The sequence below is a fragment of the Dipteris shenzhenensis genome, chromosome 27 (assembly GCF_047967505.1).
Source record: "Dipteris shenzhenensis isolate YYH24624 ecotype China chromosome 27, Dip_SZ_1.0, whole genome shotgun sequence".
Lineage (NCBI taxonomy): Eukaryota > Viridiplantae > Streptophyta > Polypodiopsida > Gleicheniales > Dipteridaceae > Dipteris > Dipteris shenzhenensis.
Window position 1 is genome coordinate 11,661,787 of NC_141622.1, and position 13,897 is coordinate 11,675,683.

A 13,897-nucleotide genomic window follows, 5' to 3' on the forward strand; every position below is an offset into this window, starting at 1 on the left:
GATGCAATATATGCAAACTTTTGGAGCTCATTTAGGAGTTTACCAAAGACCTTATTGTATGCAAGCTCAACAGATTTTTCGAATGCAGCTGGCCCTAGTTCTATTCAAGATATTGTTAGGAATGCATTATCAATGAAGCCAGGTTTTGGAGTCATTAGATTCTAAGGAAATTGTTATGAATGATCAATGAAGCCAAGTTTTGGAGTCATTCCATAGAAACATGTGATCGTTCTTTAAAGGAAATTCTTGGTTAGTCCTAGCTTAATTAGAGAGTTCAAGTTCTTACTTTCATAAAGTACATCTAGCAACAGGCCAAGTAGAGGTTACTTGTAATTACTTTCATAAAGTACATCTAGCAACAGGCCAAGTAGAGGTTACTTGTATTTGTCACACTTCCTATCTCCTTGTAAAGTACTACTGAACACTGTGGTCAAGCAAGAGCTCTGTTAGACCTTTAACTTTGCTGGGTGTTGGAATGCAGCAAGCAAGCTAGCAAACAACATCAAAAGGTCGAGGTCAAATTATAATAATCTTTTATTTCAAGAAGGTCAACCATCTTGCTTCCCAGTGTTTGCACACCAGATGATGGCACACAAGAATCTAGAGATGCTTCAAAAATTTCTTCCATAAAAATAGACGACACATTTTGAAAGAGAGAGAGAGAGAGAGAGAGAGAGAGAGAGAGAGATCCGCCATAAGCTCTACTTAGATAGGGAATTGCACACAAAACCAATCTCTACATAGGAGGTAGAGATAATTTGACCACAAGAATTCACGTATGTGTGTGTAGGTCTACGTGAGGAAGACACTCAAGGGAGAGAGATATTATATGTGCACTAAGAGTGAGAGTGTGTGAAGAAGGAGAAGGAGAAGGAGAAGGAGAAGGAGAAGAAGCAAGCAGAAGGAGAAGCAGGAGGAGGAGCAAGAGGGGGAGGGCAGGAGAAGGAGAAGGAGAAGAAGAAGAAGATTTTTTTAAAACATCAGGCCACAAGACAGAACCCTCACGGGATCATCAAATGTTGATGTGGGGATCCAACTCAATACACCCAAAGCGAGAGAGAGAGAGAGAGAGAGAGAGAGAGAGAGAGAGGTGGGTGGGGGTGCGGCTGGGGGAAGGGGAGGGGGGGTATTTTTTGTGATCAAACTCACATAGAACTCACCATGCTGAATCATTAATCAAAAGTTAGCATAAGTCTAGCCAAGCCAAACGGCGCCGGGGCCTTAAAACTTGAAATGTTATTTCATGAAATTAAAGAAATTAAAGATGTTTTAAGATCTCACCTCTAACCCGTCTAGACGCCGGGCCATGTTACTTGTCTAAACAATGCTCGGTGTTTTTAAACAATGCTCAGTGAAAACACGGAAGATAACACTGAGCAAGGGAATTTGAAAGATAGCGGCATAATAAAGACACCGAGTGAATAATGGTTATGCATGCTGTAACCTGCAAATCTGTAGTCATTTAGAGAACATGCCAACATCTGCTATGTTTATCCCTGTGTCAAACAAAATTAATATTTATCCAAGGCATGTCTACTAGAAAGTTGACCTATGTTCTAATTACTGAAAGGTCGGAGGGACTCAAACAGCAATGCTCAATGAAAACACGGAAGATAACACCAAGCAAGGGAATTTGAAAGATAAGAGGCATGACAAAGACACTAAGTGAATAACGGTTATGCATGCTGTAACCTGCAAATCTGTAGTCTTTTAGAGAACATGCCAACATCTTCTATGCTTATTCCTGTGTCAACAAGATTTAATATTTATCCAAGGCACATATGTAGTTTAACTGTGTTCTAATTACTGAAAGGTCGGAGGGACTCAAACAGAAGTTGTAAACCTCTACTTAGTCTCTATTAGACAAGTTTTCAATAAAGGAGATCTACACATTGCTTCGAGAGAACATGCCAACATGTGCCATGCTTATTCCTGTGTCAACAAAATTTAATATTTATCCAAGGCACATATGTCTACTAGAAAGTTGACCTATGTTCTAATTACTGAAAGGTCGGAGGGACTCAAACAGCAATGCTCAATGAAAACACGGAAGATAACACCAAGCAAGGGAATTTGAAAGATAGAGGCATAACAAAGACACTAAGTGAATAACGGTTATGCATGCTGTAACCTGCAAATCTGTAGTCTTTTAGAGAACATGCCAACATCTGCTACGCTTATTCCTGTGTCAACAAGATTTAATATTTATCCAAGGCACATATGTAGTTTAACTGTGTTCTAATTACTGAACGGTCGGAGGGACTCAAACAGAAGTTGTAAGATTAGTTTACCTCTACTTAGTCTCTATTAGACAAGTTTTCAATAAAGGAGATCTACACGTTGCTTCGAGAGAACATGCCAACATGTGCCATGCTTATTCCTGTGTCAACAAAATTTAATATTTATCCAAGGCACATATGTCTACATATGTCTACTAGAAAGTTTAACTGTGTTCTTATTACTGAAAGGTCGGAGGGACTCAAACAGAAGTTGTAAGATTAGTTTACCTCTACTTAGTCTCTATTAGACAAGTTTTCAATAAAGGAGATCTACACATTGCTTCGACTGACGACATGTTAGTACACCTTTCTGCAAATGCAAAGTTTTGTAAGATTAGTTTACCCTCTACCGAATCTCTATTAGACAAGTTAATATAAATGAGATCTACACATTGCTTCGAGTAAAGTACACCTTTCTGCAAATGCAAAGTTTTGTAAGATTAGTTTACCCTCTACCCAATCTCTATTAGACAAGTTAATATAAATGAGATCTACACATTGCTTCGAGTGACGACATGAATGTTGCGTTAATACACCTTTTTGCAACTGCTATTGAGAGCTTTTGGGTTTAAGGACCCTGCCGCTCTAACGAGAATATGTTTCACTGGTTTTGTTACAACAATAACCGTGTATATATATGTAACCAGCCTGTCAATGACACTCGATGGGAATCTTCGAACAATGAAATCAGAGGAAAGTGTAAATTTGAATCGTGAACTAAAGCCGCAGCAGTAGACATAACAACTTTTAGTTCCCTCTAAATCCCGTACAGAAGAGAACGCGGATCACTGTGACAAGCACTGCACCAAGACGACTGAGGTGTTCAACCTCCCTTCAACCGTATACAGGAGTGGCTGAAGCTCCAGTCAAGAGCCCGAGAAAGTACGAAGGAAAAACCCATTTGTTGCCTGCCAACTCATAATACTGCGACGCATTGCGCAGTTTTCCGATCAAGAATCTTTGAGAACGACACATATTTTCTCTCCGGTTCTTCAAGTCAAGACACATATTCCAAACCTGCTCATCTCCCCTCCTTTTCTCACAGTTCCGTTGGAACTCTTTTCAAGGAAAGTGCTCTATTGCAGCTACGGAAGAAAGCTTTGAAGTTTGGCAAATGTTTACCTTTGCTTCTGATTACTTTCAAAGAGTATGGGGTTGGCAATTCCAGATGCACCCACTACTGCTTTCCAAAAAGGGCCTCAGTATCCACTTTCTACATAGACCAACGTACGATAAGAACAACTGTATGCAGTCCTGATGGAGCACTTTAAAAGACTGGGGAAGCAATCGACACTACACAGATTAATATGAACAAATGGTATTACCGCAATAAGGAGAACAATACCTCCTGATGCAAATACACAAAAGCGAGCTGCACAATCGCAGTTTAGCAGCATCTTCTAAATGTACCTCACAAAGGGATGAGGTGGCCGGTGAACCTTGGCTTCTCGGAGGTGTGCTTGCCAAAACGGATGAAAAAATAACGCATAAAGAATATGTTTCGGGGATACAAGGATAACGAATGTACAGAAGCATGCTATGCTCGAAACAGAAAGTGGTTTGGGCGAAGTTGGAATGATGGGTTGAATTCATAGCATCACTTCAAGGCCTTGCGGCTGCACTGCTTCTTCAACCACTTGACACCCATCGCAGTGCTCGCCTTCACCTTCTGCGCGCCGGTACTAGCTGCGGTCTTGGCCTTTACAGCGCCGCTACTTGCCACCGCCAGCACCTTCTTGTTCATGTGCGCTATCTTTTTCGGGCCCTTCTCCATTTTCTCCTTGGGTCCTCGATTCACGCCCAGTTTCTCGTCGTTGAACTTGTAGTCCCACTGATCCGCCCAGCCCAAGCCGAAGGACTCTCGCCGGTTGTAAGAGTTGATGTTTAGAGAGCCCATGGAGGAGGAGGATGCGATCAATTCGTGGATCAAAGAGAGCTCAAGATGGATGGATGGAGTAAAGGATGATTAACTAGTGCGATGTGACAAAACGGCTGAAAACCACTACTTCAGCAGAAATGACCGTTGCTCATGACCGTTGGTCCCTAGGGTTTTGGCCCCAAGATTTAACGGCCTAACCATTAATCAAATAAATCGTGTGAACAGATTTTGGTGGGACTCGCAGGGAGCTCTGAAGGTGCTTCTGACAAGCTGGAAAGAGTTTGCAAAGTGCTTAGCAGCATTTCTCATTGGTCGGACAGACCATTGGAGACACTCCAGCGGGTACAAATGGGAATGCGCATCTGGTGCCCATATTTGCACCTTCAAATTCTGAGTTGCAAAACCGAGAACCAGCAAATTCTAATAGCCACACCCATTCTAAAATAATGAGGCAAAAGAACTCCACTTCTATGAGTAGCCCAAAGTGCAACTCAATTACCACTAGTTTGGTAATTGAACGGGACATAAACATGACTTTCTTATAGTTCCAAATATTTTTTTCAATTGTTGAACCTCTATCCAATGTAAGTACCCTTCAAGAAATATATTGTAAAGAACATGGGAAGAATATTTCTATAGACAAAAAGGCTATGACAAAGCCTCCAATTTCTTTGCAACAATTGAGTTGTTGATGTTTTGACTCATACAATTATTGGCTGAGAATGGAATTTAAGTATATAGATCTATTGAAAAATCTACTTCTAGTGGTATCAATTTTTTTGAATGTAGTTTTAGTATAGAAAATTAAATAGGGTGGCACTTTCAATACTAAAAGACATCGTATGGTGTTAGAAATTGAATAAATATGTGTATGTCATAATTGGCTATAGTCTAGTCAAAGCTATATACCTATGAAACATACATTTTATAAACATAGCCAAAGTTTGAACCCCTCAAATTTTGTTTCACATGATATAATATTACATCAAGGCATGTTTTGACCATTGAATTAAGGTTCAAAAGATTGTAGGTTGGTACAAGAGTGACTATGTTTCATTGGAACTTTCTATATCTCATCTAATGCTCTTATATTACTATAAAATTATGGGAATATATCTTATATAACACATATTATAATGTATAACCATGCATGGCCTAAAACTATGCCTAAGGAATATATTACCTTTACCTTTATACTACAACCACTCCCATCCTCCCTGGGAGTTTTTTTGAGTGAAGTACAATACGGGCAAAACCCATGAAGACAAGCACTCACATGCAACATCGCCACCATGTAATGATCCATTTGTTGTGACCAAATCCTCAAACACATCCTTATGTTCTCAAAACATCATCATGGATACTACAAACTCTTACCGTATACTCAAGACACCATCAAAACACTATTTTATGTTGTTTACTAGGTGTCAATATATTTTCAAGACACCATTATATTTTGAAAACACCAATATGAATACTAAATATTGTTAACATATGTGCAAGACAATACTACAATCTTAGAGCACTATGCTAAATTTGATTTATTTGAAGTAACTTTTTTGTTGAAGACACTTTCAATGAGTGCAAAAAGGGAAGGCCGATCCTAGTGAAATGGCAACAACGAGGAGGCCATTACATAAAATTCTAAGCATTAAAAGTACAAACATCTTAACAATTATATAATAACATCATGTTTTCAAAACACTATCACAAGCTCCTAGCATAATTTCACAATGAAGGATTTTAAAATATATAGAACACCATCATGTTTCCAAATATTTTTAAGATGCCATCATATTTTGAAAACACCAACATATCATGAATTGTTAACATGTATCCAATACACTACCATTATTTTTTGAACACCATCATGGCCATTACGAGCTATTAACATGTTTCCAATACACCATCATATTTTCAAGGCCATTTCAAGTGAAATGCTCATTAGGAAGGTCGTTACATGTGAAAGTAGGATATGAAAATTCACTACATATAGCTTGTGAAAATTCCTCAAACATGGCCACATAGCATGACATTTTTATCGTTATTTTTTGAACACCATCATGGACATTATGAGCTATTAACATGTTTCCAATACACCATCATATTTTCAAGGCCATTTTAAGTGAAATGTCAGGAAGGAGTTCATTACATGTTGTCAATAGGATATGAAAATTCACTACATATAGCTTGTGAAAATTCCTCAAACATGGCCACATAGCATGACATTTTTATGCACGAGGATCCTTTTATGTCCTCTTACCAAACTAGAGTTAAGAGAACTCAGGGAGTTGGATAGTGAAGAGGATGTAGAAGAGGAAGCTACACTTATAAAGTCTCTTCTGTTTGTATAAGAATGTTAGAATTACACCCTGTTGGGTGTACATATGGGAAATGACCCAATTTCTATGCCAACAATGTAGATTGATCAAGCTTATTTGTTTACTAATAAAAGGAAGATGGATGAGCTTTTTGCATAGACACTTTACAAATATGCAAGCACAGTCAAAATGTCATCTACAACCAACATGACTGTAGAGAAATGTAAAACACAAGGGGAAAGTAGTGGAAGATCATAGTGCAAGAGAGAGCTCTCATGGGAATGCGAGAGATAGTTTAGTCCCCTTGCGTACATTTGATCAAAATATTCTAACATCCCCTCTCAATGCCAAAATGTGGCACACATGATGAGCATTGCACTAATATTCAATGATTACACGGTTACTTTGAAGGTGTGTGGTACATGCATTCAAGTACAATCCTTCTTCTCTTTCCATTTAGTAAAGTCCATCCTCATGTGAAGTGATTGTAAAAAAGTACATAAAGTTTAAAATACATAAGGGATTTCATTATCCCCTCTTGCTACATGAATATCCCCTTTTGCTACATGAATATCCCTCTTGTAATTAGAGGATTCAAGCTTCCTATTTTCTTGGACCCACCTAGATCAAAATACTTCTCCACTAAGAATATCTCTCTGATTTTTTCCATTTTGAAAATACTTGCAAAAATGACAAAGTCTTAATCCATGAAAGCCCAAGAGCAAAAGAAAAATAATGATGATATAATGGTTCCAAAAACCAGCTCCCAAAGTTAGTGGCCAATTTAAAAAATGTATGGAAAACAATCAGTCAACATAACAATTAACCAACACAAGGGAACTTTACAAAAGCTTCTTAAGGGCCCAATTACTTAAATGCCACGTGTGTTCAAATATTTGAACCTTAGCCAAAATGCCAAAAAAAAAAACTGTGTAGAAATCGAAAGGAGAACTTAGAATTTAATACCCCTTCATATCAAAGACAATGTCTCTTTTGTAACCAAATTGCTTCTACAATTGGCATTCAATACAAATATGAGAAGAAGTGTTAACAACCAAGACATGCAATCTCACCTACTGGACACTCCTAGAAGCCCTCAATGACATCGGCAACTCAATTGGAAAATGGCAATGAATTTTCTCGGAACCTTGTAGTAGCACAAAGGTTTCAAGATTGGAGCTTTCAAGGACTTTTCAATAGCCACAACAATAGTAGAGTTGTCCCAATTAGAATCATGTTGTCATGATAGGAGTAGCAATATAAATCCCTAAAAGAGAGCTAGAAATTCCTAGCTTGTATACTACCTCTAATGAAAAAAGGACCTTCAGATAAAAGAGAGAAAGGATGGTTTCTCTTTAGACTGATGTTCTAAGAGTTCTAATAATAACTATAGAGTCATGATGATAAACAAAATAATGACACTGTTTATGACCCGTGACCCTTGTAAGAAACCTTCAACCACTCCTTTACATGATGTTTGCTGAGAAACATTGGCCATAATCATTGCATAAATAAATACTAGGGCAATGATACAGAACTAGAACGGACTAGTAGTTCATGAAAGAAAATGCAATAAGAAGCAAATATTTATACACCAAATGGTTCCAACTACAAACTAGTAATAAGTACAAAACTTTTAGTTTCACAAATTTTTATATATACTTGATACCACTGACAACTAAATGAAGCCTTCTAAAAAACTTATAGAGGTAGCAATTCTATTAACATTTGTCAAGAAATGTGGATATGTATTTTGAAAGAAACTAGCGATGATGACAACTGAATTGCTACACTGAAGCCTTCAACAACAGGCTTAACAAACCAATAGCATACAATAAATATTTTTGGGTAATAGTGATAGAGAAAGAAAATGTTGCAACATTTGCTAACTGAGATGTTACTTTCAATAGATTGGACTACCAGCTCATTGCTTGTTTATTGGTGCTTTTTCTATTGCAACTCTATAGTCAACCACTCACATAGTTCCTTTGTAGACTTTATTTCAACATGAAGCTTCTTCTTGATGACTTCTATTTTGAAACCATGGCAAAGAGGAAGGGTAGATCACCATTACAAGAAATGAAAGGGGAGAGAAAAACCTTGCTCTAATACCATGTTGAGAAATATGAAATACAAGGAGAAAGTAGTGGAGCTCACAATGCAAGAGAGAGCTCTCATTGGAAAACATGGGAGAGAGGAACAAGGGAGCAAGAGCCATTAGGAAAAAAGGGAGCTCATTTTGGGGCCCTGTAAGAAATTTGCTATTTTCTCTTTTATCTCTCTTCTAAAATGTGGAAAAAGCAATAAAATACGGATATCTGTCAGTTTAGGACCACAAGTGTGCCAGCAATGAGGGAGGAGTAAAAAGGTCCTTTCAAATAATTGAGAAGGCGTTGCATTATACTCTCCATATAGATTCCACATCTCTTTCGATGGCGGCCTCTCATAAAGAACCCATCATGCCATCACTAATCCGTTTTTTTTCAAATATTTGAATGGTTACTATTGCGAAAGATTAGATGAGTTTATAAAAAGCAGACAAGATGAAGAACCACCCTCACGAAATGGCTACGTCCCAACCATGATGTTGAAGAAGAACTTCAAAAGAAGCGACTACACCATTTGCACATTGATTTAGAAGAAAAATATGTGCCGCTACAAAAAAGAGGAAAGGTTTCGCTTGTGAATGCTGAGCAAAAGGAAAACATGAGAAGAGCAGGCTCCCAACATATCGACTTATGGTGTGATGGATAGATTTACCCAAAATGTCCATTGAGAAATTCGAGCCCTCCTTTTTCTAATCTGACAACGCTATTGAGGTTTGTGGGTGACGGGAACAATGGAATGTATGGATACATTTCGACTCAACATTCAACTGCAAAAATGTACAAGACATTGTTTGTCCGAGAAAGAATGGAGAGGGACCAAGAAATGTCAATAAATTCAGACTTGAAAGAGCAGCTGCAAAGGGAAATCGAAGAGCATTCAAAGACTAAGAATGAGCTAAGGAGAGCAAGAATGAAGAGAACCGTTCTTGGAGAGAGACAACAAAGCAAGAGAATTCGAAACATTGCAGAGTTGAAAGCTGGCACGGGAGGATGTAAGCACAGAGTATAGAAAGCAAGGTAAGAGTACATCTTGTTTAGCCATTGTATTTGTATATGTGTGTCTGTATTGCAAGAAAATATGTAATATTGCAAAGTGTACTTGTTGCAGGGAAATTTTAGGACCTGAGAAAGAAAACATAAATCCTAATCAAACAAATGTTTAGTCTCCACTGTTTTTGTGCAAAGAACATGATGGAGGAAAAGAAGTTTAAGAAGGTAAAATGTGAAGTTCTTGAAGACTTTGTATCGGAAAGTAAAGCTGATGTCATGAAAATTCAAGAGGCTCTTGATGTGAGTGGAGTGAGTAGAAAGGGATATGCTTCAATATTTATAGTTGTCTCATCAACATTAAAAGATCAACAAATAAAACGTGTGTTGTTACCAATACCAGCACAAGTGTGGAAGGAATGAGGTCATCTCAACCAAGAAATTGATAAGTTTATTGGACAGTACTTTTATATCGAAAGTGTATATGAAAGTGAAAAGGGAAGCACTACATATAATGCTTGGAATAATATTTTTGTAGATCTTGAACAATTGCAGAGACTTATGGTTGAGTTCTACATTATCACATTTGAAGAATGTAAAGGAGTTTTGAAGTTTGTTGTGAAGCTCGATGAGTGTGAAATCGTCAAGGAAAAAAAGATAGAGAGAGTTTCTATCACTTTGATGAATCGAGCACTTGTACAATTGATCACAAAGTCCAGCTCAAAGTACTTCAGTGTCCAATAAAAAAAGCATGTATGATGGTTGGGCGCATTTGAGGTATGTAAACTATCACCTTCCAAATTAGTCTTTGCTCGAAATGTAATAAATTTTATATCATATATCTTGCAAACCTATGGTTTTAAATTACAGGTGAAGACTGAGGACCATGCAGTACTTTATTGGGTATTTCATCAAATGGATATACCATCAATTATCAAGAGTCAAGTCCAAGGATGCCATCTTCATGTTCCAAGGAAGGGTGATTTTCAAATTGAATGTCATATGGTAGGTGACCTGAAGACACTGAAGTGTATGTTCAATATAAGCAAAGGGGGTAACTCAAAATCTCCTTACTTGTACTGCAACGAACCGGCGCATGTTCTAGATTCTAAATGGTGGAAAAGAGCAACCAACAGAGATAAAGTAGATAAAAATTTCAAAGCAGTTCTTGAGATCCCATTATGCAATGTTCACATTTATACATTGCATGCATTATGATTGAGAAACTTGTTTTCCTATATATTGGATTTGCATGGAAACTTCGCCCTGAGAGCAGAAGAAAAGAGGCACTACAATCATTAGAAGTAGTGCTATCAGAAATTGGTCTCCATGGAGGAGATGTACATATTACAAAGGATCTTAAAAAATCTATAAATGGGAAATATGTTCATTTCAAGCCATCTATTGGTGGAGTAAAGGCTAGAAGATTTCTGTCTCATCTAGAGGAAAAAAAAATGGTAGTAAAACAACATACATATCAAGGATAAAGTATAACTTGTGGAGAAAAGTACACAATGCTCTCAAAGATCATCAGGCAGATGGATTGGCAAGAGATGTCAAGGCAGAAGTGTGGAAAAGCAAGGCTCAAAAGGAAAGAACGAGACAGATTTTGGAGAACTCAAATGCAGCACAAAGACATGCTCAGTGGAGACACTCAAAGATATTTGTAAACCACAAATGGGTAGATGGAAGCTAAGTGCCAAACCTTGTTCATCAATTGGTGTCATCAAATGTAACAATTTTTTTTTTGCAATGACCAAGACTTGGACCTTTCATTCATAAGAAGTCATTGTATGCAACCATTGAGATATTTGATATGTACTACATATATTTCTATTTCAAAATGTACATTGTTTTTGTCACAAATACACACAAACATAACTAAGACATTCTAAAATGACAATATTCTCACAATTCAACCTTACTTCTATCTTGTAAAATATACAATGCCATACAGGCTATCCTTCCAATGGTTTGCCAACTTTTCTTGGAATCTTTCTTGTGACTTTGATCGGAGACCTTTTTTCCTTGAGTTGAGGAGCAACTGAACTCTTCTCATCTTGTGCAAGAGTTGTTGTGGTCACAGTTTGCTCTTCAACTAATTTGTTGGGAAGGGCCACCAAAGAAGGCTCTCGATTCCTAATGAGCTTATGCTTTCCATAAGCTTCCAAGGAGAGGGGATCCTTTACACCACAAGCTAGTGCCCAAGTAGTATATATAAAAAAGTAGCCACTCTTGAGCCTTGCTTTCCAGCATAACACCCAAAAATAACTAAAGCAGACCGCTTCTCTATCAGTATGATCTTATCTGTTTGCCACCACGATATAGGATGACCACCCAAACTTAGACATTCTCAAATGACAATGTTCTCACAATTCAACCTTACTTCTATCTTGTAAAATATACAATGCCATACAGGCTATCCTTCTAATGGTTTGCCAACTTTTTTTGGAATCTTTCTTGTGACTTTGATTGGAGACCTTTTTCTCTTGAGCTGAGGAGCAACTGAACTCTTCTCATCATGTGCAAGAGTTATTGTGGTCACAGTTTTCTCTTCAACTAATTTGTTGGGAAGGGCCACCAAAGAAGGCTCTCGATTCCTAATGAGCTTATGCTTTCCATAAGCTTCCAAGGAGAGGGGATCCTTTACACCACAAGCTAGTGCCCAAGTAGTATATATCAAAAAGTAGCCAACTCTTGAGCCTTGCTTTCCAGCATAACACCTAAAAATAACTAAAGTAAACCGCTTCTCTATCAGTATGATCTTATCTAATTGCCACGATATAGGATGACCACCCAAAACTTTTGACAAACACTTGAAAAAATAAGTAAGAGCAACCCCATCGTTGCTAAGCAATTTGCTAAAAATCAGTATCTTCGCAGTAGATAGGTCTTTAATATAATGAGAAAGGCTTGATAGTTTACCAAGCCCAAGAATTCTACTTCCAACCCCCCTTAGAAGGAATGTGTCATCTTTAACAAACAACTGCCATATGCAAAACACACTTAGATTTAAAATAGACCATCAAGTTGCATATCTAAACTCCAAATGCAAGAAAGGTAGGTTCCTTACCTCAATATTCTCATCTTTCTCTAGTATATCATCGTTATACAAGGAGATATTGATCTGCTCCTTCCAGATAGCCGAATAGGCTTTACAATGGTGGCATGTGTGTGTGAAATCAAGTGCTATCTGCCCACTGAACCAATCTGCAATGCCTCTGTACTCTGAAGTCTGCTCACTGAACTGATGAACGTAAGGTTTCAGGTAATGTAATGATGTGAAATCGGATGTGAGCGTATGGACTGACTCCGAGTAGGTACTAGTTGGGAATTTTGGGCATGGCTTAGATTGGCAACTTGGGGAAACTCAAAGCATCCCCTCTATGGCAATCTAGTCTACTCTGATCTAGATCTAAACCAACCGTCGATCGATGAAAGAACAGCAAATAATTCCTTTTCTTTTGTTCTTTTTAAGTGCTGGGTCAGATGCGTCGATGTAGAGGCAAATGTGCATGAAGGAAGTGGTTTTGTCAACGAGGCTCAAATGTGAGTGTAACTTGCACCGAAATGTGCACGTGATGTGACGAGCGCGTAGAGCACAAAAAAACGAGCGACTTTCCTTTTTGGAGCACCCTCAAATTCTTCCTGGATCAAGAGATATGACTTGATCTAGGTGGAGGGGCAAAAGGAGTGCAAATGGTGCTCAATGATGATGTGTCACTATGAGTCACATGCAGTGATGATGTGGCACTATGCCTAGCAAGAGGTGTGCCAGTGAAGCTCTGTGCTGAGGTGGCAGGAGTGTGCACATGCAGTGTGTGCACAGTGTGCTTGGCAAGGGACTGTGCCTGCAGGGGACAGTGCTGACTGGACTGCTGAGGTGGCAATGCTGAGGTGGCACAGATGATGTCAGTAAGGTGATGTGGCAATGCTGACATGGCACTAATGACGTGTCCCTGATGATGCGGCACAGGTGATGTGGCTAATGAGTCCCTGATGACATGGCACAAGTTGACATGTCTGTGCTGATGTGGCAGTCGATGGTGATGTGTCAGGATGATGTGGCCTACTTACATGGCACTGATGATGTGGCAAGCATCGGTGATGATGTGTCCTACTGAGCTGGCATTGGTGACATGGCAGATAAGGTCTGCCACGTGGCTGGTCCTTGACCAAGCTCTAGGGTGGCTTGCTTGAAGATTTCTATTGGCACTGAAGAAGACCGAGTTGATAAAGGTCATAGGAGCCTCTTTGCTTTGGTGTTGCACTCAAAGCTCTCCTCTCACCAAGAATAGAGAATAGTCTCTCTCTCTCTAATCA

General features: G+C 38.5%; 1 protein-coding gene across 1 annotated transcript; it reads right to left on the minus strand.

The window, feature by feature from the left end:
- Positions 1 to 2,786: 2,786 nt before the first annotated feature.
- On the minus strand, positions 2,787 to 4,241 carry LOC147883861 (uncharacterized). Its single transcript, XM_087399106.1, has one exon. The coding sequence runs from the start codon at positions 4,174 to 4,176 to the stop codon at positions 3,877 to 3,879; it is 300 nt and encodes a 99-aa protein (XP_087255232.1). The 5' UTR covers positions 4,177 to 4,241; the 3' UTR covers positions 2,787 to 3,876.
- Between the last annotated feature and the right edge of the window lie 9,656 nt (positions 4,242 to 13,897).